Source organism: Prinia subflava, chromosome 15 (assembly GCF_021018805.1).
Source record: "Prinia subflava isolate CZ2003 ecotype Zambia chromosome 15, Cam_Psub_1.2, whole genome shotgun sequence".
NCBI classification, from domain to species: domain Eukaryota; kingdom Metazoa; phylum Chordata; class Aves; order Passeriformes; family Cisticolidae; genus Prinia; species Prinia subflava.
Genome location: NC_086261.1, coordinates 140,877 through 165,435, shown reverse-complemented (window position 1 = coordinate 165,435; position 24,559 = coordinate 140,877). Strand labels below are relative to the sequence as shown.

The 24,559-nt window shown below is 46.3% G+C and overlaps 1 protein-coding gene across 3 annotated transcripts in view; it reads right to left on the bottom strand.

The window, feature by feature from the left end:
• Positions 1-940: 940 nt before the first annotated feature.
• Positions 941-24,559, bottom strand: part of MAP1A (microtubule associated protein 1A) — a 55,845-nt gene continuing 32,226 nt past the window's right edge. For all 3 annotated transcript variants that reach the window (XM_063412286.1, XM_063412287.1, XM_063412288.1), the window contains 5 exons: positions 17,176-17,258; positions 16,653-16,793; positions 6,134-14,924; positions 5,259-5,482; positions 941-4,349 (listed from right to left, as the gene is read on the bottom strand). In XM_063412286.1, the coding sequence (XP_063268356.1) occupies positions 4,194-4,349; positions 5,259-5,482; positions 6,134-14,924; positions 16,653-16,793; positions 17,176-17,258 (9,395 nt within the window). In that variant the 3' untranslated portion in view covers positions 941-4,193. The remainder of the gene's footprint in view (positions 4,350-5,258; positions 5,483-6,133; positions 14,925-16,652; positions 16,794-17,175; positions 17,259-24,559) is intronic.

Genomic DNA, 24,559 nt, shown 5'->3' with positions numbered 1-24,559 from the left:
TTCCTGGTTTATGGTAACAGTTCACAGCTCCTCCCAATCAGCACCAGGTTTGGCAGCCTCCTTGAGCTCTCCATTAGGCCCTGCACAAGCTGTGGTGAGCTCTGTGGCAATGATGGCCTCTCTCCTGAAGACTGTAGCACAGGACCTGCTTCTTTTTCCCTGGCATTCACCTGTGCCATTGTTTCCTTCTGAGGACAGGCAGGCAGGAACAGAACTAACTGGACATCAGCCTCTCCTGACTGTGTTCCAGCACAGGCAGAGCAGCAGCTGTCCCTGTTTTCTGGTAAGTAGTTGAAGGAGCTGAAAGAAGGTGAGTTCCCTTCTTGGAGGTCAGGTTGGAGTTCTGCAAAGGTGCAAAAGCCCAACTGCTGCCATGGGGTCAGGCAGCATGGAATCACTGGCATGCCTTGGCCCAGGTCCCAAGCCAGCAGGTCTGCTGCCTGCCACAGGGCCAGAGACCTGTCCAGCTCAAAGAGTGCCAGCAGCACTGGGCAGAGCTGCCATTCCCAAGAAGTGCAGGGACAGGTAGAGGGCTGCAATGGAATGCATTATCTGGGAACTGTGAGGAGTGATGGTGCTGCATGGCAGACAGGCCACCCAGGCTTCTCACTGGATTATCAGGAGCTGCTTTCCCCGGTACAGCCCTTAGCCAGCTGTGCAAGAGTTCCAGATGTTCCCCAGGAGGGACGTTCTGGTGACCGTGCAGGGGCCAGGGGCATGGGGGCAGCTGTCCCAGGCAGGCTCTGTGGCCTTATGTGCATGTCCCTTTCCTGAGTCACAGGACAGTTTAGCAGCTGCTGGTGAAGGTGAGGTGTTGGTGGAAAAGCTGGGGCTTGCCTAAGTTGGGAGGCATGGGAGCGTGGCACGGCTGCCATGTCTGTGTGCTCCTGCCCTACAAGCATGGGCTCACAGAAAAAACAGTTGGAAACCACTGGAGATGTTCTCGTTCGCAATTAATGTGGCTTTATTATTAATGTTTTGGGCTCCTGTCTTGACAGCAGTTAGTTACAGAGTGTTTCACATGGAAATGGGCAAAAGGACAGAACTCAAGGAACTCAATTCAAATAGAAATGTGATGCTGAAGAAAAGAATCAGGGCTCTCCTCTTAAAACATTTAGCATAGAAGAAGCTAGGAGCACAAGATGCCATTTCAATACAGTTAAGACGTTCACTTTTTTAATTATAGGTTTAAAATAGTATTTTTTACCTATTACATACAGGAAGATTACGCGTTGTTGCCCACATGCAGAAACAAGCAAAAGCAGAATTTAACTGTTTCTCTCTATAGTGTTGTATTACTTCTGGCTCCAGGTGGGTCCTGCTGGCTCCTGTGGCCTGAGCAGGGTGAGACTCTACAATAATCAGCATTTTCGTAAGTCTTTCCCTGTAGTTTTTTTAAGATGGAAGGGGGTGGAGGGGAGAGGAAGATAGGAAGTGAGAGAAGCTCAAGACAGAACAGACTGTGACAAAAACTGAAAAAAAAATGTGGAGCCTTGAGGACGGGGAAGCAAACTGGTGTAGGATAAAGGTAGTAAAGCAGCAGAGCTGCAGAGGGCAGGAGCAGCGTGTGGAGGGCAGCTTTCCTCCTGGAATCTGCCACTGGCCACACTCCTGCTAAGAGGATGCAGGCACCTCACAAAGCCTCACTATTACTGCTGCTTAGTCAGAATTGCTTCAAGTTTAAAATTGAGAAGACATTCATGTGTGGGTCTATCTAAAGTTAGTGCATTAGCTTTTACATCTATCTATGCAGAGGGATCCCAGGAGCCAGTGAGGGCCATGCTTGTGCCTCTGGTGTCTGGCATCCTGCAGCTGCCACCATGGCGGGCGAGCCAGGGTCTCCCCAAAGCACTGTAGGCAGAGCCCCCCAGCATTCCAGGGAGGGGCAGGTGCTTTAGTGCCTGCAATTGCCAGAACCAACATTCATGAATGCTGACCCCATCGGGGTACAGAGAATGACATTTATTATGCTGGCAGACACAGTGTGATCCATGGTTAAAATGAACACAGCACAGGGCAGGGATTTGCTAAAGCCCTGAGTAAGCTCACATGCTCCTAACAAGGGCCATAGCCAAAGAGCTGGCTGTGCCTTGGGGAGGCTGCTGGCCTCAGGCCTTGTTCTACTGCTGCTGGGTTTTAGACACAGCCTTGCAGAGACATTTTTGCTGCCCACAAGTTCACAATGGCCTTTTCCTTTTTTTTTTAATTGCAGCATGTTAGTATTTGTACTGGAAACCTCTGAACTGACATTAAAAGCACATGGTATCATGTTAACATGTATAAATTAAAATATTAAATCAACACAATGCAGCTTAACATATAAAAAATAAATATATAAATTAAAATGCAAAATAGACCATTTCCCTAGAAACTCAATTTTAGTGCTAGGAGCAGGTTTCTAAGCAGCATTTTCTTCATGCCATCTGCCAGAAAACTAGCACTGAGACTGAAGTGTCCCAGGCAAGTACAACACAGGGTCCGAGGATGCTCATGGTGGAGTCAGCCCTCTGCTCAGGGCCAAGCACAGTGGGTGTCACAGCAGATGGAAATACTTTGTGCTGACTGTTAACCGTTGCAGCACAGCTTTCCATTTTACTCCTTCTTCCCCAGAGCACAGCCTGCCACCATTCTCTTTGTCTTAAGAAAAGCTGTCTTTGTGGTAAGATCCTCTGTCAGTTCTCTTGGATGTGGCAAAGGCTCATGGATGCTGCAGGCTTAGTGCACATGAACACTCCACTCCCTGCTGGGAGAACGTGTCTCCCACCCTGAAACAGGTCTGTGTGCCAAGGAGCTCTGGGTGGCTGTTCAGTAGCCACAATGCACTCACAGCACGCGTTTGCATTTCTGCCAGGACATCCAGAGAGCGAGGACAGATGCCCACAGTGATGTGTAGGCCAGGGAATAAGCTGCAAGCTGGCACCACATGGATGAGCAGCACCTCACCTGCACTGTCAACACATCCCTGCCACAGTGTGGAGGAACTGAGAATGACTGCACTTGCTAAACTACTTTTTCCCAAGTATTTTGGGAAGGGCCTTCTCTTCCCTCACACCACCAGTTCTATTCCTCATATCCTGGACACTTGGGGGGGAACAACAAAAAGCTTCAACACAACCATAAGGCTCGGACCCTGGCATACAGGCAGCAAGGAGATGGCTGCTGTGTGCAAGCTGGCACACTGCAGCAACACTATCTGGGCACCAGCCTCCCCCAGCATGGCCTGCGTGCTCCTCAGCTGCCTCACCACAGTCCTCCAGAGCGTTTGGTTTAGGGACAGGGAGGTTTCTTGTACATCCTGGGCCAACAGTGGCCAAGGTTTTTTCAGCCCTTCTGCTGTTGAGGGGGCTGTAGTTGTGCGTTTGGATGCCCTTTTTGTGTAACTGTTTAGGCCACAGTCTCTCTGTGCCTCCTTCAGCCACACAGCTGCTGTGCAGGAGTCGGTTGGCTGCTGTGTATGCAAAGCTCAAGTTAGCAGTTAGGAATGTGCTGAACCCTCCCACCGCCATGTCCTTTATCCCAGCTCCCTAAGCACAGCAAACAGGTGCTGCAGGATGCCACAGGCAAGCACTTGGGACAGAAATCTGCCAAGCTGGCATGTGGTGGTCGTGCTGAGTTGGAGCACAGGTCCCCTTGCTCAGAACACCTCCTGTATGCTCAGAAGGGGAGATGGAAGAATGACCTTCACTGTCCCATTATAGTCAGAGTGTTTTGTCTTCCCTCATCTCCCTGGTGCAATTTCTTTGCAAGTTAGATTTCACCTCTGCCCCCTGCCTCCCATGCACTCTCTGCATGCAGCAGCAGCACCTCAGTCCTCACCAGAATAGTGAGGTTCATGGTGCTACAGGTTAAATGGCAAGGCAGCCGGGAAGAGAGTAGAACAAGCTCTCACAGCAGCAAGGCAGCCAAGATAGTCTACAGAAACTGTACAGGCAGCAGAATAAAGCAGGGAAGGTGAAAGTGCCCCTGGCCTGTAACTGCTCTTGCACAACTCTTAGCTCAGTCCAGAAAATTACAGAGCCCTGCACTTCTTCCTCATGGCATCCAGTGCTGAACAAGATGGATACCCGATTGCCTGACAAATGGGAACCATGTAGAGGACTAAACCAGAGGAAAACTGGACTGTGATTAGATGGTGTCTCTCATGTTGCATTGGTGATTGAAGAGTCAATGGATGAACACAAAATGTGGGAGATTTAGAATTCAATCTTACAGGCTGGAAAAGATTCATCCTGCATCACAACAGTGCTGCTGCTTGCCAGTACCATGATGTTTAGCTCTTGCTGTTTCTCATGAGTCTGTTGATACCATTCTCGTGTTACCTCAGTATCGTGTGTTGGGATCAATGTCACCTGGGAAAAGAAATCAGCAGAGATGATTGAGAACAACTGCAGTGACAAACAATGCCCATAGGAGCTGAGGCTAAAATTTCTTGTTAATTTTGGAACACTGTACCCTTGGTACTGCTTGTTCTATTTAATGTCTTTCAGATGTCGGGTTCTGAGGCAGAGCTTTATTTTATACAGTACCAGCACAATGGGGCTCTGAACTGGCTGCAAACTGGCAGCACTGACACCATAATGATGAGATGGCTGCAGTGCAGGGGAGAGCACCCTGCTCTGGAGCTCCAGCAACAGCCTCAGAAAGATCTTTCAGTGTGAAAAGGAACAATTCTGGCAGTGTCACTGTTAATGGACACTGTGTGCCCATTGACCCAGTGTGCAACTCAGGGACCTTGACATACAAAGCTGCTTCATCTGGAAGAACATAAACACCTTCCTGTATGTGTCTTCAGGAGTGCCCCGTGGGATGTCCTGCAAGCCTGCCTAAGCAAAAACTGTGTTATAGAACATTCTTGTTTAAAAGCTCTATTAGTAAGCTGCTGTCAGAAAAATCTTCAGCAAGCCAGGCTAGCAACAAATGCCACTGGATGTGGGACACTGATGAAAACTCAGTTTGTGTTGGTGCTTGATTTTGCTGGAGGATAGGCTCATCCTGCTGTAGGTAAGGAGGAGTGTATGATGTCTCAGTGCTTCCTCCCCTCAGGAGGATGTGGAAAAGAGGTCATATCTGCTTCCATTCAGACCATTTTGCAGGTGTCCTTATCATCATCAGTACAAGCAATTACTCTGCTGAGACTGCAAAACAGGTTATGTCCAGTACCATTTGCTTCCTCTCAGTGTACTCCCTTGGGTATGTGATACCCGTCTTCTTCTGAGCATCAAAAGCATGACACACCCCTTTGCATTTCCATGACCTACCTGCAGGTTCTCTCCCCACTGAGACTTCCCTTCCAGAAGCGCATCCAGCACTGCTCGGCTTGGCTCTCCGTTGGCTGCATCATTCCCACTCACAACGTAATAAGAGGCTCGAACCCGCTTGAAGAACTCTAGATCTGTGTTCTTCCCACTGCAGTGGTTGGGGATGTAGGCCAAGTCCACGTAGACAGGTGGCACAGACAAACTGCTCTTAGGACTATTGGAAGCTTTGGAAAAAAGGAAACAACAGGCTATCAAAAATCTTCTGCAAGGGACAAACACTCAGATTAACACAGAAGGACCTGGATTCCAGAAAGACTTTTCCATTTCAGCAGTGAAGTTGAGATTTGCCCACACCCCACTGCTCAGAGGTGACCTGGGTGCATTTCTGGGCCAGTGCTGTCACAGGTCTTGGGAGGGAAAGGAAGTTCTGCTATTTTTTGGGGAGGAATTGGAAAGCTTTAGAATCAGAAGTTTTTTTCTGGGGAAAGGAATCAAACATCTTCGTTACTGACTTTTGCAGAGATGTCATCCCAATTAATATTTCATCCCAGTCCTAATTTTTGTTAATAACCTACATTTGCTTAAACACACACCCCCCTCCCCCATTCTGATGGCCTTTGCATGCTATCCTAGGGTATTACAGTAGTCCTTCTGGAAGATCCATCCTGGCTTCCTGCTATCCCTGTGAATCACTGCTACTCCTAGGACTCTACTGCTCTTTCCTATCAACCTTTTGTACATCTAAACATTATCACTGCTTATAACTTTTCATGCCTGACTGGGAAGACCTGTTCTCTTTCTGCTGTGTTTAACCCAGTGTTTTTCTCTGTGTTGGACCTATAGACATAATGCATTTTTCAGGAAGGATTTCTTACCGGGATTTGTTTTGATGCCATTAACAAGGCTCTTGCCAGGGTTGCTGTGACTACTCCGGGATAACTCATCCTCTGGCATCAGCCCACTACGTGGTTTGGGCTTTTCTCCTCCGTCTCTTTCTTTTTTGGCAGTGACAGATTTTGGAGATTTGTCCGATGACTGTTTCACAGGAGTGGGTGATCGTTTTCCTTTCACATCTAATTTACGAGAAGGTGAGGAAGATTTGGGTTTGTTCAAAGGCTTCCTCACACCTTTGTTCTTTTCTTTTATGTCTTTCTTGGAAATTTTATCAGTTCTGCTCATGCTTTGCTCATTTAACAACATATCAGGGTCTACCATGCAGACATCAGGGTGAGGAGGGTAGGGATGGGGATCTACCATCGGAACAGGCTGAGGATCATGGCTGGACCTAGAACTGGCATGATGAGCATTCCCCACAGCTTTGTCCACTGGGAGGAAATCAGCATCTTCATCTGAGTCCATGTTGGCATCTGCTGTGATGGATGGACATTCTTCAGTCTCAGGTGGGACATCAGAGTCTGACTGGGAGGTTCCAGAATCACTCACTGACGTTGGAGGGGTTTCCTCAGCTGTGGCACTTTGCATAGGACTGCTCCCAGTGTGGGGCGGTCTCCCCTGCACTGAAGGGTGATCCTCCTCCTGTGAGAGGTCACTGTCTTCAGAGAGCTCATGGGGGCTCGGGTTGATGAATGAGGGAGAGAGTTCTCCCTTTCTCTGCTTGTATTCACATGAGGAAAATTTCTGTCCACAATCAGAACTGCCACCTAAATGGGTCTCCATGTCATGGGAAGCATCTCCACAGTCCTTTGTTTTTTCACCCCTCTGCACATCTGGGAAAAATGGCTGGAAACTGTTTTCAGGGGACATCAGAGAGGAAGGACGGCTTTGCCTCTCTGTTTCCTCTTTGCCTGCACATGGAGAAAGACCGCTGTCAGAATCGGGACATGTTTTTTCGTCTTTTCCCTCTGCTGCGTGGTATGTGCTTTGGAAAGCTGGCAGACTGGTGCTCACCTCTGTTGGACCATTGGCTGTGGTTTCATCTTTGTGCTGACAATGAGAAAATGATGTCAACACATCAGGGAGAGATGTCAGTGTCAATGGCTGCCCTGCAAATGGTGCCTTCTGCTCTGCGTTGCTACCACAGTGCTGCTGCTCTTGCTCTGCACAAAACAGTGTGGGCTCTGAGCCCTGGCACTCTTTTCTGTGTGGCAAGGTGTCATCATCCATGCCACAGTGAAAGGGAGATCCATGTTCTTCAGCAAAGACAAAGTCTTTGGTTTCAGCTGTATGTATTTTCACAGCATTATCTGGAACCTGTGGAGACATATCCCAAGCATTCCTGGTACCTGCTTCCACTCCTGCACCTGTATATGTGGAAAGCATATGGGAATAGAAACTTTCTGCTGTAGTCAGTATCACAGGAGTGGTGGCTTCAGATGAAGGTTCCTCTGACAGGCTGGAAGAGTCATCTTTCAGCTGCTGCTGGGTCACAGACTCTTTCTCCACACCTTTGGACAACACCTTGTCTTCTTCATATGGACTCAACGGTGAGAATTTAGGAAAAGATGAGTCAAGGCTGCTGATTTTCTCAGAAACCTCTAAGTACTCATCTTTGTTTCCCTGGTCTGAGAGCAAAGCACAAGGAGACTCTGAAGAAAGAGAAATATCCCCTAAACAGCTTGCTGAGGTTTGCTTATGCCTGAATGTGCTGGCTGTTTTGCTTTTTCCTACCAGAGAACTTTCAAATCCAGAAGAGCTATCCATCCCTCTGCTCTCTACCCTCGGGCCCTGCTCATATACCTCTCTTTGTTTGCTGGAAGCAGATTTCAAGTATATGGCTTGCTCTTGGCACTCAGAGGCCACTGCTGCACTTGCATAATCTGCTACCCAAAAATGGGATTCCTTTGTGGATTTTTCAGCAACCTCTCTTTTTTGTGAAGAATCATGGCACATTTTTGAAGTTCGCTCATCTCTGTCCATGTCCGGCATGTCACTGTAACCAGCAACGTATGTCTCCACAACAGCAGCTGATGCAGTTGTCCTATTTTCATATTCCTCTTGCCAGCCTGGACCAGAGGGAGGAGAGGCAGCAGAGCTGGGTGAAAGGGGCTCCAGGTGTTTGCTCTGCAGGAAGGGGTCTGAGACAGGGAACTTGCTGACAGCTGAGATGCGTGCATAGATGGTGCCTGCAGCTTCAGTGGGGCTGTGCAGTTTAGACTCCTTTTCAGACTTCTCCTTAGCACCTTTTTCTAGCTCTGAGTCACTTGCACTTTCTTCCCCTCGACCTGCTTTCTCATAGTATGTATCTTTGGGATTTGGGATTTCAGATTTAAGGGACAAAGATACCTGCTCCTGGCTAGACAAAATTATGTTTTCATCTGGACAACCAGCATCCATACAGGTAGAGGATTTTCCTTGATAAAAGGAGTCAGTTGTGACAGTGGGAGAGGCAAATGCTGCACTCGCAGATGACGGGTGCAGTGCAGAGTCCAGTTCTCCTGGCAAAGCAGAAGACACATTCAGTTTTTCCTGTCCTTCTGATGTCCTAGGCTTCCCTGTTTCAGACAAGGGCAAATATCTTTCATGGATGGCTCTATAGTCAAAGACTGAGTCTACTTTATCCTTAGGGGATGCTGGAGATGACAATTCCTTCTCAGCAGAGGTATAAAGGCAGGACTCTTCTTCCTTTGCAGACACATGAAAATTTTGACCTTTTTGAGAGTTCAGTGCTGTCACTGGCACTTTGTCAGTGTGACCTGGGCTGTGTGCACCCATGGCTGTGAAGGGGGAGGATCCCACTCCAGATACAATTATCTTCTCATAGATGTCAGCATACTTGAAACTTCTTTCATCGGGATAGGGAGTTGGTTCTCTTTCTTCTGGGTCTTGTCTTGTGGAACTGTCATCATCTCTCTGTGTGCAGACCTCTTCCTCATAGGAAAAAGGCTCAGGGGAACTCCTGGAATAGGTCTCTGGAGGATACACCTCTTGGATGGTAGCACCCACAGCCCCAGCACAGCCCAAAGCATCACTGCTTTTTTGACATGGGCTTTGTCCTGGTGGGGAGTGTGCACACTGCCCTGACAGCTCAGCACTCCCTTCTCTGGACTCTGCAATATATTCTGCTGCTCTTGTAGATTGTAACAGAGTAGATGCTGCTGCTGTCTGCTCTTTTCTTCCTGTAGAGTCATACAGACACTCAGTGGATTTGCAGTCATCCTCTTGCCTAATATCTGACTTGTATTTGCAATCTATTTCCTGATACAAATCACTGATGTCTGGTTTCTTCTCAGCCATCTTCGATGGGACATCCTCCCACAAAGGTGGCTTGCACTGATCTAACTCGCAGGGCCTCTCTGCTCCTGGTGGTGCCTCAATCTCCTTTCCCACTGCAGACAGGGGAGATGTTAGAACTTGGTCTAGTGACTTTGCACAGATATCTAGGACAGCTTTCTCCTCATTATTTAAGCAGGAGCAATCTTGTTTAGAGGTCGACAACAATTCTTGCCTTTTTTTATTTGCAGTTAAAGTTTTGGCCTGATTTTCCTCACCAGGGACATACTGAGGAGATAGAGAACCTTCCCTTTGTGTTCTTTCTGGAACAGTGATGTCAGCAGGAATCACATCCACTTTCTTTGTTTCTGACGTAGGTTTGACCCCCTTCTGCATGTCTTCCTTGTAATCAAATGACTCTATCTTTAAACATTCAGTTTTTGCTTGCAACAGCATGGGTTTGTCTTCAGCATGGTGAAGCTCCTCATCCTCCTCATTGGGTAACTGCCCTCCTCTCCCACTGTCTCTCCCTTCCTGAAGATACCCAAAGGCAGAACCCCATCCTTCCCTTTCTGCTCCTCTCCAGGTATGGCTGCCAGGCACTGCAGGAGACAGGTTCTCCTCCTTTCCCATTTTAGGAAGGGATTTTGTTTCAAATTCTGGTACCTCATCCAAGAATGTACTCTCCCTCTCATTGTCATATCTCTGCCGCCTTCCCTGCACAGGGACCTCTTCTACCTCTTCTGGAAACCACACTTTCTTCTCGTAACTTAAATCTTTTGCGCAAAACTTTTCCATTTCTGGAGATTTTTTTTCTTGAGCTTCCTTGAACCAGCAAGATTTTATACCTTCAGCAGAAACGTGTGAAGATGTTTTATCTTCACTTGGGCTAGATTCTGTAAAATGTAAGCCCTTTGCCTCTGGGGATACTTCCTGAGAATCCAAGCCTGCATTTTTTCCCCTCAACAGGCCCTTTTCTGATGCAGAAAATAAACTGCTGTCATCTGGAGACATTTCTTCAGTTGAAGAATGTCTGGGTGACATGTCTTTAACTGAACTATTTTCTGGGCAAGGAAAAGATTTTGATGCTTCTTTCAGTTCTTTGGCAGAAATTTCCAGTGATTTTTCATATGTAGCTGGGCTCTGGTCTGTGAAACCCATGGATTTCACAGCTTCTGGAGAGAATTTGTCAGTGCAGTTGGATGTGGCTTTTTCTTTTGCAGATATCACTTCTGTGAAACTAAGAGCTTTGATGTCTTCTGGAGAAATTCCTTTAACAAAAGCATCTGAAGATATTTTCCTGCTGGAACTCTCAGTGAGAGAAATGGATTTGGTCTCTTCTGGGGAAATATCTTCAGTGGAAACATCTTCAGTGGAAACATGAGGAGATTTCTCTTCTGGGGTGTCTCCTGTGAAATACAGCAGTTTTCCTTCTTCAATAGTAACTTTCTTAGAAATATCTGAGGATTTTTCTTTACCACTCCTTTCTTCTGTAAAAGGCGGTGATTTGATGCCATCTGGTGAAAATTGCAAAGATTTGTCATTTTTAGATTTGCTTTGGCTTGTGACCTGTGGAAGATCCACATTTCCTCGAGAGGTTCCTGTGGTTGCAAGTGGCTCATAGGACAAGTGTTTTGGAAATCCCAATAAACTATCTGTCATGGTTTTAGTTCCTTGCTCTTTTTCTGTTTTTTTGCTGGGACGCTCCTCATCCTCCCCGATCACCACTGTGTCCTGCTTGTGGTAAGAGAGCCAGGGCAGCTCCTCCCTCCTCACTGGTTCTTCCTGCACCTCCTCCTCAGGAGACACTGGGACATCACTGCTCAAAACCAATTCATGCTGCACAGGTCCAGGCACTTCTCTTTCATGTCTGGATTTAGCCACAGATGCTTCATCTTCTCTGAGAGATTCACCCTCGGCTCCCTTCACCACAACAGAAGTTTGGCCTTCCAGTTTCTTGGCAGCAACATCTGTTTGTTTTTCAAATAGATCTGAATCTACTGTTTCCAGCTTTTCCTCCACTGGAGACTGGTGGAAGGGTGTGTGCCCTGCACTGGTGGGGCCCGATGGAGTGGGAGAGGCCATTTTGACTGTGCTGTCATCAGGACTCATGCATCGTTCTTCAGCCTCTGCAGAGTCAGCCTGGGAAAATGGTGCTTCTTCAGTGGATAAAGGCATCACCTGTGTGGGAACACTGATTATCACATTATCAGGGCATCCTTGAGGAGCAAACATGGGGGCATTGTAATGCCCTCGGAGTTTCTCAGGCATCTCAATATTTGGAGTCCCATCTTCTTCATCTTCTTCATCTTCTACCTCCTCATGAAGGTCCTTCTTTTGAGCTTCCAGTTTCCTCTCTCCTTCTGCTAATGCATGGAAATCTTCAGGGGGTGGAGATTTAAAGCATTTGTCTTCCTCCAAGGATGATGTAGGAGAAATTGTGCCAGCAGAGGGAACATAGTCAAGACCTTGGGTCGCTTCAGTCCGAGAGGAGGGCATACTGTTTCCTGTGTCCAGAAGTAAAGAGCTTTTCCCAGTCTCTTCTGTTTGTGGTGCTGTTATGGATGCAACAGATTGATCCTCTGCTACTGACGTTGCAAAAGATGAAAGCTTGTCACATTCAGTAATGGAGGTAGCAGAAGATATGTGTTCCTCCTCAGCTAGAGGTGCTGCCACAATGTTTGTAGGATATGCCAGGATTTCGGACTCCTGGCCAGCATAGCCCTTGGCTGAAAGGTCAGCAGGAGGCATGGCCTGTATTCCATGTACTGCTTCAAAAGAGCCTGGATGGTCGGGAACGGAAATGTTATAGGCACTGACATCATACTTCAAGTGTGGGATCCTCTCTTCCTGTTCATCGTGTATTTCTTCATCAGAAATGGTCTGCTCTGTTTCTGAGTAGCCAGGGATAGTTTCATCTTGGATATAGGAAACATGTTCTGCTGTTGCTCCTGGTGGGACTGGCAGGCTGCTCAAATATGGCTCTTCCTTTGTTATGTCCTTTCCAAGTAACTTGGTTTTCTCATCCATGAAACTAAATTCTCTTTCCTTCTCTGTAATGGTAAACAGTTTGTCCTCCCTATCATCCAGATTCAGCCCATAGAATTCTCTATTCTTCTCCACTTTCTCCTCTGCTTTCATGTGTTGTTCCTCCTTTTCTTCCAGTTCTGCCTTTTCTATCACATCTTCTCTCTTTTCCTTCTCATCCTCTTCCTGTGCCTCTGTCTCCTCAATATACTTTCCACAAGTTTCTGCTTCCCTCTGTTTTCTGTCCAAAGAGATTTTCTCTTCTTCCTCCTTTTCTTCCTCTCTGAACACTAGTGGCCGAGCACCCTTTGCCAAGAGGTCTGTATGTGACGGCAGGTATTCTTTGTCAGGAAACACCTGAATGTCCTTGCCCTGCTCAGCTTTTCCCTCCCAGTATCTTATGTCATGGTTTTCATCTATTGTTTTTCTTTCATCCTCTATTTTTTCAGCAGGACTTCCCTTCAGCTCCCACTGATGGACTGCCATTTCCTCTGCTGATGATTCTTTTTCCATATCACTAGTAGTTACTCCTTGATCAGGGGTCTTTCTTTTTAAAATCAGATCCACTTCAAGGTTACTCTGGCCAGTCATATCAACAGAGTTTTTTATCTCTGCTTCAGGTGGTCTCTTATCACTAACCTCCATATCAGACAGTTCTTGAGTCAACTGCAAGGCCCCTCTCTCCTCAAGCTTCAGGTCCTCAAAGTCCTTTGTAAGATCTTCTGGTGAAGACAGGACTAACCTCTGTTCCATTATGGATGTCTCTCCTGGATCCACTTGTACAGGTGCCTTCTCCATTGGTAATGCCTTGATGTCAGCAGATACCTTTTCAGCTTCTTTTTCAGGTTTTACTTTGATCTTCTCTGTTTTGAGTCTGCCTGGAAGTTTTGCCTTGTACAATGTTTTTCTTACTTCTGGGGTAAATGGTTTCAAGTCTGGTTTAGAAATTTTTTTGAGCTCTTGCTTGTTTTCTTTCTTTTTATCATCTTTCTTTGAATCTTTTTTCTCATCTTTCTTTCCATCATCTTTTTTTAAGTCCTTTTTCTCCTTCTTAATCTCTTTCTTTTCTTTGTCTTTCTTCTCCTCTAATTTTGATACTTTCTCTTTGAGATGCTTTTTTCCAACCTTATCTTTTGCCAATTTTCTTTTCTCAGCTCTGAGAGCATCAGTTGTTTCCGTCTTTACCTTTTCATGTTTAACAGGTTTCTCAGGAACTTTCTCTGTGTGTTCTTTAACCTTTTTCTCAGTTTTAGCATCCTTTACAACTTCGGGTTTTATTTCCTTAATCCCCTCCTCAACTGCTTCTTCCTTCTTGACTTGCTTTGTCACAGATGGCTTGGGGGAAGACTTAAGACTCTCTTTACTGTCAGTTCTTTGTTTAATTTTGGTCTGCTTCAGCACAGGTGGAGGTATTCCAGAAGTGATATCTTTCTGAGTAGCCACTGGGTACCTCAGAAAATCCAGGTGCTTGAGTTTCTCAAGACCTTCCAGTATCTTATTTTGAGGAGCATTTCCAGGAAACAAAACCCTTACAATTTTCTCTGTTGGGCTGGCTGGTAGCCATACCACTAGGGCTGTGATAGATGTGAGATAGGGAACAGAAATTTCACCTTCTTTCCCACTTGCAAGAATGATGCCAGTTTTTGCTTTACTATTGCCAGCCCATTTCTGCATTAGAAACTGCATTTCTTTACTGTCCTTGACAGGGTTCAGTATATACATGTCCAGCTTACCCACTCCCATTTTGTGGAAGAGCGTGATGGGCTCGATGGTGCTGCTCACCACCCTGTAGAGAGGCTCTGATTTTATGCCCAGTCTGTTGAGATACTGCAGTGTCATACAAGCTTCTTCGATACTCCTCTTTACTTTCATGGAGGCTTCAGGCATCTTCAGCTTTTCAGGAACATTAAAAAAAACCACCCCTAGCTCAGGAGAAATTAGGTTCTTCATCCAGTCACTGTAGTTGGTAGAGCCCTGGGATTGTTCCTCCTCTTGCTCAGCAACTTTCCTCTGCAGCAGCCCATTGATGCCGGGCAGGTTGTCTGCACCGATGTGGGTGAGCAGGATTGAATCAATCCTATCCAGGTGCCTTACCAGCTTCCAGAAGCAGGATTTCCTCTCAGAGCCACCATCCACAAGGATGTTAAACCCATTGACAGCAAAGAGAGCAGAATCACCTCTTCCCCCAGGGAATATGTAGCAGCAGGGCTTAGAAAGCTTCAGAAAACCCCCTGAGGTGGGTGGCTCCAGGAGATCAAATGGAGATGGCACATCAACTGTCTCAGAGACATATTCTGCAAATTCAGACACCCCATCCATTTCTGGCAGAACTGGATCAGGATTCACTTTCAGATTAATAATGTCCTGAAACTGAGGATGGCCAAGGTTGCTCCAGGCTCCTTCTCCCAGGCACGACACAGTAAGAGAGGCCTTGGTATCTGAATCAGAGTTGCTGAGAATCTGGGTGACCTAATGAGATAAGCACAGACAAATAAAGGTCAAATAGACCTTTGAGACCTATACAGCACTTCAAAAAAAAGAAAAAAAAAAACCAAACAGCTAGTTAATGCAGAAATACTGAAGCTACCATGAGGTTCATTTACCAATAGGAAACATTAGGGGTAGATATAGTTTAGACTATAGAAATAGTTTGAAAGCCCATGGAAAATCAATGCATAGAGCCATGCTCTCTTGAAATTCTTACTGGTGATAGGCTGTTACAGCTTCTGACTGCTGGGCATGTATTGTGACAAGATCTCAGGAAAGAAAACAAAACCAGCAACCACTGTGTCCTCTTTCCTTACTTCTTGTCATATCTGGGATCTCAGTCCCTGGCTTGGGTTCAAAAGTAGCAGGTTGGGGGTGGTTTTTTTGTGATTTGTGAATTCTAACCCTTAGAAAACCTTTTCAATGCTAAGTGCCATTGGCTGAACTTAGCCTCACTCACTAGGCTAGTCAACCACCATAGAGTATTTTGTGCAGTTCTAGTGACATAGGACTTCCTTTTTTATTTAGATTTATTTGTTTTCCTGGGACCTATTTTGAAAGTCATGAGTCCATCTTTGCTACACATACAGGGTTGGGGACATGCCAAGTGATTAATAAGTGGAAAAAGGTCCATATAATTTCCAAGGCTCCTTACAGCTATGCTGAACATATATGGACCAAAGAGGTATAGCACCTCAACTTCCTAAGTATCTGAAATGAGATTTGCATAGTTATTTACACTGTATTCTTTTGCTTAGACAGCCCTTAAGTGACTAGTTTCTGTCCATTGAAATGGATACCAGAGATAAAGCCGAACAATCAGCTTTCAATAAATGAAGCGTATTTGCTGATATAATTACAGCAATAATAATTTTAATTGTTAAAGTATCATCCAGCCACTCCTGCAGCAACTATATATTCAATCAGACAGAGACATTCTAAACAACACGATCAGTGGAAACAGCTTCTCAAAAACCAGAGTAGCATATCGGCAACGAGCACCAACAGTCTCTCAGAAAAGATATCCTATATCTAGCTGAGATAATCAGCATTGGAGCAGAGATTCAGAGATACCCTTTAAGGTTTTCCAGGTCTCACTGGACAAATCCCTGACCAAACTTGCCTAAATTCAGTGCTTACTCTGCTCTATGCACAATGTTGGACTACAGACCTCTCACGTGCCCTTCCAAACTGAATGATGCAACAATTCTGCAATTAAATAGTGGCATTTGTAGTTATGTCATCATCATGTAGATACTTAATCAGCATTTATTCAATCCCTCATCATCTAATGATCATTCTGAACCTTGTGAACTTGCTTGGTGGACTGACCATGACATGAAGAGAAATACCCACATTTTCTAGGATGATGATGACCTCTCTTGGCTGTTTTTGGAAGCTGCCCACAGTTATGTTAAGACACGATTTAAGCAATTTTGAGTGTTTGCCCCTTGCAGAGCCAGTCTGGAAGGTTATTTCAACCTGAACACTTACAGGAATCACCCATGCCTGCACCTTGGAAAACTTAAGACAGAGAATTAAAGCAAGATTCCCAAGACAATAACATGAATTATTTATAGTATGCAATTTTTTGCTGGATTTCAAATTCATCTGTCTGTAAATCTGCCACCTGAGGGATGGTGCAGGCTGCACTGCTCTACTGTGCACTCTGAACAGGAGGGGATGTGCTGGATTACTGCTCACACTCACCTCTGGGTCTGACAGTATCTCGGCGAACTTCTGGTAAGTGAAGGTGCCCGTCTGCAGGACCAAGTCTCCTTCCTGGTCTGAGCTCTGACCACAGAGGATCAGTAGTTTGTGGGCTGATGAATCACACACAAGTGAGCGGACCTGTTACCATGAGATAGAGAGCTGACATTAGAATTTACCTGTACTCCACACCAGCACCCAGGATCCCAATCCCATGGACAGTTGATAACTCACGTTATTCACAAATAGCCAAACCCTACATTTTCTACCTACAAGAAAGCTGCTTATTGAAGAAGGAAGACACTGCTACTGTCTGTCTGACAGCTCCATGTCACATCAGGGTTACCATGTATATCCTGGTTACTGGCAGACCAGAACACCTGGCTTTTTCACCACACCTTCAGCAGACTGGCAGCAGGTTTGCACTCTCCAGAAGGTGCAAAGTGTCATGACCATGACCTCTGTGTCAAGCAGAGCAGGAGAGCTGATGTGGACAGAATCTGATGGCACATCTGGTCCTTACCTCAGATACAATGCTGTCCACATTAGGATTTACCAGGATCACCGTATCCAGGGTGTCACTCCGGTGATGGAGAGTTCTTTGGCCTGAGGAAAGAAAAGGGATTAGACAGGATGAGAGAAGCTGATGAGACAGCATCCAGCTACTAACATTTTAGCCTCAAAAATTCCACTTCAGCATGGGTTTGATTGCAAGGCTTCAATTTGCATTCAAGACCCAGTTTGATACCCAAGTCTCATAAAACAGGGCTAACTCTTTTCACCAACAAGGAAAGAGATCCTTCTTCTGGATCAGCACGCTCAGCTCAAACATATTCTGCAGTCCGCAAAGCCAGGCACTTTGAGCTGCCTGCCTGTGCCAGATGGCTGTGTCTGTAAACACTGGTGCAGACAAACTATCCACTTCCAGACAGAAGTGCCTTGCTTCATCACAGCTACCACAGAGGTGTCTCCAGCATTGTCCAAACTGTAGCCACCACAGGGCTCTGTGAGCCAGTCAGTGGGTGCCAACTCAGCTTTCACTGGAGGGGTGCAGCACTGGTAACAAGTCTCCACTCATTTGTAATAGTTTTTTTCTTTAATGAAGCATTTTTCTTTAATCCAAATGTGGAGTCCTAAGCTGCTGCTTTGGGAAGTACCTAGCCAACAAGAATTCTCATTCTTCTGTCAGAGGCACAAATAGGAACCAAGACAGGACTCTGCTCTCTCTATATATTTAGGGAAAAAAAGGGAGACACCAAAGAGCAAACAAGATCCTGGGACTGTAAAAAAGCAATTTGTATGCTCACCTTGGCATGGGTACGGTACAGATATTTGGCAAAATGCTGCCATAATTCTAGAGCCCTATTAATTTATTAAACAGAAGGGTAGTGAGTGTCTGCCACACTGACAGCCAGGACCAGAGCCACTGCTGTATGCCCACATCAGATGGCTCTGGGATGCAGGACAACATACAGCACGTTCCTGCAGCACTTCCTTGGTCACTGCAGGCAGCTCGGAACCCTTTTTGATTACAGTCTTTGCTAATATCTACCTCTGGACATTACATCCACTCAACAAGTCAGGCACTTAGAACTTAACTGTTGGAATGTATAATTTATAGGGTTTAAGACTTTCACAGGTTTTAATCTCTCATATATCTATATGGAAGTCCACAGATCTTCACTGAAAATGAACACCTATTTTTATTTCGCATCTTTCAGACAACTGTTGCTTGCTGACAATGTTGCTCTTTCCACCTGCCACAATCTGCCATTGCCTCTTTCTAGGCAGATCTCAGTCCTTCTAAAATAGCTCTATCAATCTGCTGGAAGGACAGGAAAGATGGGAAGGATGGGAAGGATGGGAAGGATGGGAAGGATGGGAAGGATGGGAAGGATGGGAAGGATGGGAAGGATGGGAAGGATGGGAAGGATGGGAAGGATGGGAAGGAAGGTCAGTATTCAGCATAGCTTTAAATCAAACTCACTTTACCTGAATGTTTTACAAGCAATTAACCAGACAGATAAGCCCAGAAGGTAGCTTTCAGCCCAAAGTGAGCTAAGCTCTCAGAACCATTTGTACTCGTCATCTTTAGCTGCCTTCTGAACTTGTCTTTCAGTTTGGCTAAAAATCGTCCCTCCAGGCTAAAACCAAACCATCACTGTGCAAAATGCACTGTGTTCAGTGGCATTTCTGGCACTTGATGTGGAACAGGCTGGAGACACTGGGAAGCAAGTCCCTGTGCACAGAAGGGATACTGCAAGTGGGCCACAGGGAGCAGCACGGGAGGGTGGAAGGAGGCATGGGTGAGGAGGGCCCAGGAAGTCTCCTGGGGCATTCTGTGCTGCCAGAAGAAACAAAATCCCAAGCATCCTCAAGGCAATGATAATTGTGAAGGCATTGCTGATGATGAGAAGTGCTCACAAGGACCATCCTGGTTCCTCACGGATCCCTTGTGCAGCATTCACACAGCTCCCCAATGCCAGGACCTCCAGTCCTGCTGCTTGGGGCATCCAGAACAGAAGTGATTTGGCCCCATTTTTCAACATTACTATTGGGACAAAGTGACAAAGCCTCTGCCACCTTGGTGCCCAGACATCATTTTAGCAGTGGTTACCCACATCACTTGGGGAACACCACCTGGTGCACAGCACCAACACCAGCAGCCTTGTGCCACATGCCAGGGAGGGCTCCTGGGCACAGTGTGATCACCGTGGCCGCCTGAGGGCATCTTTCCAGGCACCAAGTGCCCAGTGCTGCGGAGGCAAGGCCAGCCTGGGGGCTGCTGGCCAGGCAGCACTGATGACAGTGCCAGCTGCAGAAGGGGCCCATCTGCAGCACTAACAGGCACGAAAACACTGCTTCTCACTGCCATCCCGTGGTCCGAGCCCAGGCAGCTGAGCTGCCCCCACTGAGGCTGCGAACAAAGCCTGGCTGTTTGCATTCTGCTGGCAGCCCCTCACCCCGCGGGGAATGTCCCCTGCACATGGGGAAGAAAGAGAAGGCTGAAGGGCCAGCAGTTGCTGGCAGATGGGAGGGATGAATGGGGAAAGACTGAGTCTTGTGAAGGGCTATGAGGATGATTAAGGGACTCGATTGTTTTCATACAAGGTGAGACCGAGTGTGAGAGAGGGGTATTTTCAATATGAATAAATAAATACCTGATGGGAGGGAAAGAAGAGGAAGTCAGACAGGCACTCTCAGTAATGCTCACTGACAGGATGTGGGACACAAATTAAGGGACGGGCAATTTCATCTGAACACAAGAAAACACTGTTTTTATTGTGAGGTTTGTCAAATACTGGAATAGGTTGTGCAAAGAGGTTGTGGAGCATCTGTCCCCAGAGATAACAAAGCTGGATACATGCCTGGGAAACCTGCTTTTGCTTACCCCTCTTGAGCAAGTGATTGGACTAGACAATCCCAAGAAGTCCCTTCCAGCCTACATTTTGCCAGTTCTGTGACATTGTGAAGCACTGCAGCCCTCCATAGCTTTGCTCCTGACATGCTGTGGGGCAGATTCCCACTCTTCAGTTGCAGCAGTTGATTCTCAGGAGGATGCAGAAGCACAGCTGTACAGATAGGCCATTTCCAGAAACATGGACTCACTTCACACACCTCGGCACACCAAAACCTCAAACTGTTTTTAACTAAATTCAGAGGCAAAGCACATGAGCTCCAGGCTGAACTGCAAACTGTGAGCAAGGCAGTAACACAGTGGGCTAACATTGCCCATGCCCCAGCCCCTGTTCACCCCAAGCTGGGGCAGTGGCCTTCCCAGCCCAGTACAGTAGCAGCCTGTGCCTAGCTAAGGGAACACACATGCCCAAGGCCTCTGTGAATCCAAACGCTTATCAGGCTGAGAAGTCCTTTGCTGGCCACTTTCCCTATGCAGCCCATGGTAGCAGCTGCATAAGACAGAGGATTTAAACACACAGCCGGGCCCACCATTCCTCTCGCTAACAAAAACCATGTGCACCAGAAACACATAGCAGTGTGACTGACATTGCAGACATGGTGACTGGAAGCATGCTGTTCAGATCACTTCCAGGTATTTGTCCTTATTAGAGCTCTATCACAGCGAAATGCATGCCTGGAAATAGCATTGCAAATGAGAAGATCCCTCTGTTCCATTGACTAGTACAAGGAATATCCTTCTCAGGCTCCTGAAGACTACAGTCTTCAATTTACCTGGAACAAATATCTGGACACAGCTCATCTCCAGGTGCATTCTGAACACAGATCCCTGACCCTGTGCAGGCCTCTCCAACTGTACTCAGAAGTTGCTACATTAAATACATTTCCTCTTCTTGGTAGCATTGCATTTCTTATTTTGTACGAACCCTCACTCTGTATGTTCAGGCACATTCTGATTTCTGCAATCATCCCTGTGCATGTGCACTTCCAGGAAACATTCCCATCCATCATGTCCCCACCAAGGCAGAAAGCCCCTGGTCTTTACCACTTGTTCCTTTGGAGGAGACTTTCTGTAGTCCCTTGGAACTGCTATCATCTATCTCTAGGGTCACTGGGATGAGCAAGAGCAGAAGTATATAAGAAGGAGCACAGAAGATTCATAGTGTCATTATTGTATTTTCTGTATTATTCCCACACTATTTTTTTATGCATCATAATATAACCTAAGATTAGCTTTGCACCAAATAAAGATCTCCAGTTAGGGTACACAGTGACATCCAAATTTCACACTGTCATGAAACTATTAAGCTCTTTTAGGGAGTCTAGAAGATTTAATTTCTCTAGTGTGCATGAGTTTTGCTTTTTTTGACAATGAATTTAACGCACACCATGACTGTGCAATTTAGTTGTTGAAGTTCCTCACAGACTTTTCTAGATGTCAGTAACTGCATCATCTATAAATTTAGCCACCTCCATGTTTCTTCATCGTTACTGTACTGATCAATTTTGTATTAAGTAGCGGAAATCATGAAGCCCTTGTAGTTTACCTCTGGATGCTGCACAAAGATGACCATAGACGTGTTTGCTAACTTGTTTTCTGTCTTTTAAGTAGTTTTGACTCATGGCATTACTTGCCTTTTACCCACACAAGGTGTTTGCTGCATAACATATGGGAACATTTAAACATATGGAAAGATTTAATACACAAACACACCTTATTCACAACCACAGTAAAGTTTCAGAAAAGAGACAGGGCATTTGCCTTCTCCACAAAGATCATAATACTTACCCTTGCACAGATGTATCAGCACCCTCACCCCAAAGGCCCACAGAAGACACGTACAGCTCCTTCCTACAGGGCAGCCACCCATGGGTGTCTCCTCCTGACTATGCAGGCACAACACAAAACATCCCAGAGGTGGTGAACAACAGCTAATCTGGGCTAGAGGATGGATTTCCATTACTAACACTGAGGTGGCATTTTAAGATGTGCAGTTGAACTCCTGAACTAGTGGGAAGGGAGGAAAAGTCAGAATTTTTTTTTTAAGAGTATGTATAGCTCACATACTAGAAGAGCTGAGGGTACCCACCCTCATTGCTGTTCACAGCATTCTCAAGAAGGGCAGCAGAGGAGAAGTTGCTGATCCCCTTTCTCTGGTGATTAGCACTAGGATATGAAGAAATAGAATGAAACTCCCTCAGGGGACTTCAGACTGGGCATTAGAAAAAGGTTCTTCACCAAGAGGGTGGGCAGTCTTGGGAACAGGCTCCCTGGGGAATTGGCTACAACACCAAGCCTGTCAGAGTTCAGGGGGTATTTGGATGATGCTCTTAGTCATATAGTTTAGTTTTAACTAGACCTGTGAGGAGCAAGGAGTTGGACTTGGTGATCCCTTCCAATTAATATATTCTGATTATGTGGCCCCTTGGGTGTAGAATTACTTTGGCTATGGCAGAGGACAGCAAATCAAGAGCAAAGCCACACTGACTGGAGTGGGTATGAACTAACCATCCAGGCCTGCATCTGCAAAGAGACAGAGGGAGTGAGAACAGAGGAGCAGATGCTGTGGGTTTAGTGCTCAGCAGTCAGCAGAAAGGGCTCTTCTCTGCAGGTCAGGCTAGGCTGGAAGAAAGCACAGTGCACTGGGGTAACTGTGACAAACAGGATGCCTGAGAGAGAGAGATGATCCTACAACCAGACAGATGGCTGTAGAGACAGGAGAGGAGGTCATGCTGACAGCACAGATCCTTGTGTTCTGCTGCTTTAAATGGAAGCACCTAAAGCCCCTGTAGCTATAGAGTAAATTCTGGGCTAGTCTGAAGAGCTGTCAAGGATAGCTATGCAAGAGGCAGCTTGTTATTTAATCTTTCAGACCATCAAATCCCAGAGGTTTTATTCTGTTAATCAGGACTGGAAGAACCACAGTTACAGCTCACCATACTGAAATCAGAGACCAAATGACAGGGCAGGAGGACCCAGTTTCTCACCTTTGTGAAATGATGCCTTAGGTGAGAGCACTGGATCATCTTTCAAGTGACTGTGCTGAAATCAGTCATGATGCTCTGACTGGTACAACAAATCAGAATGAATGTAAGGGCCAAAAGATGATTAAAGGACTGGCACATCTTGATGAGAGGAGAAGTCAGGTTGGGACTATTTAGCCAATAAAAGAGAAAACTCAGGGCAGGGATCTCACTTACCAGTCTGTGTACCTGTCTGATGGCAGGTGCAAATCTGGGCTGCAGAGCTCCCACAGCTTTGCCATCCAGAGGACAGAGACTGCTTATCTGACCACATAGAAATCAGCCCTTTCCTACCCAGGGTGCTTTCTTTATCCCTCATTACCTGCCTTAGGCCTTCCCACACTCTTATCCTTCTTTGTCCCTAAAATTATTTAGGCTTACCAGGCCAGGTTCTACCTGTAAAGTGTACATCAATAGTACATTGATAAAAAATACAGAAGTTTCAGTCTGAAAATGTTATCAAGGCACACAAGCTAGAGTGATTAAAAACTGACTCTTCCTCACTTCCAGCTGTCTTAGCTGACATGAACATCCCTCTTTAAGGGGACACTGTTGAAAAGACTCTAAAAAGAAGATCCCAGATATCGCTATGGCTCAGTACCTTTTGCTGCACTTCAGCAAAGAGCTGAGCCTGAGATCACATGGTCTTCCTGATGTTTACTGAACAAAGTCCACCTCTGAAGACAGTCAAACCATGCATAGGGTTCTTAGAGTGCATATATTTGCATAATTAACATCAGCTAGTGCAAGCTGAAAGACTACCATTTCCTTCACTCTGAAATTACATAATAACACTGAGACAGTAACTGACTCTCTCATTCTGAGGCTGTGAAGTCTCCAAATGCAGCTTCTTCAGTGCCAATGGAAGAAAAAGGATCCAGCCCCAAATGGTGTCCATTCAGAGAATGAAACAACACAGTCATTCACCAACACTGCGGGACCTGCCGTACCAAGTACGGCAAGCCACAGCTCCTTGGGAGGGAGATTGTAAAGACCAGAGGAAAAGGAGAAAAGGTTCTGCACTGAACTCTGACCAGGGTCCTGCCTCTCATCCTGTCTGTGCAGATATGCAGTCCTGTGTCCAACTGCACTATGGACCAACTCCTCTGCCAGATCAGGGCTGCCTCATGTTGTCCAGTACTGAGGGAAAGGAGTGAACGTGTCCTTGTTGGAAGCAATATCACACTCCCAGCACCTGAAGAGCACACAGCTCCTTCCTCCAGCAGGCAACCTGAACAGTGTACAGCTGGCAGATGGGACCAGCTCTGGCTGACGGAGACCTAGAAGCTCTGCCAGTTAGTGAGGTAGGCTCAGGAGTAAAAAAATAAACACAAAGTTTGCTTTGGCAGCCAGTACACAGCCAACAACTGTGGATTCACCATTCAGGTACTCATGTGGTGTTCCAGCTCAGGAACTCAAATGTAATTTCTCGCACCCCAGGGATGCACCTGGATGTGTTTATCACA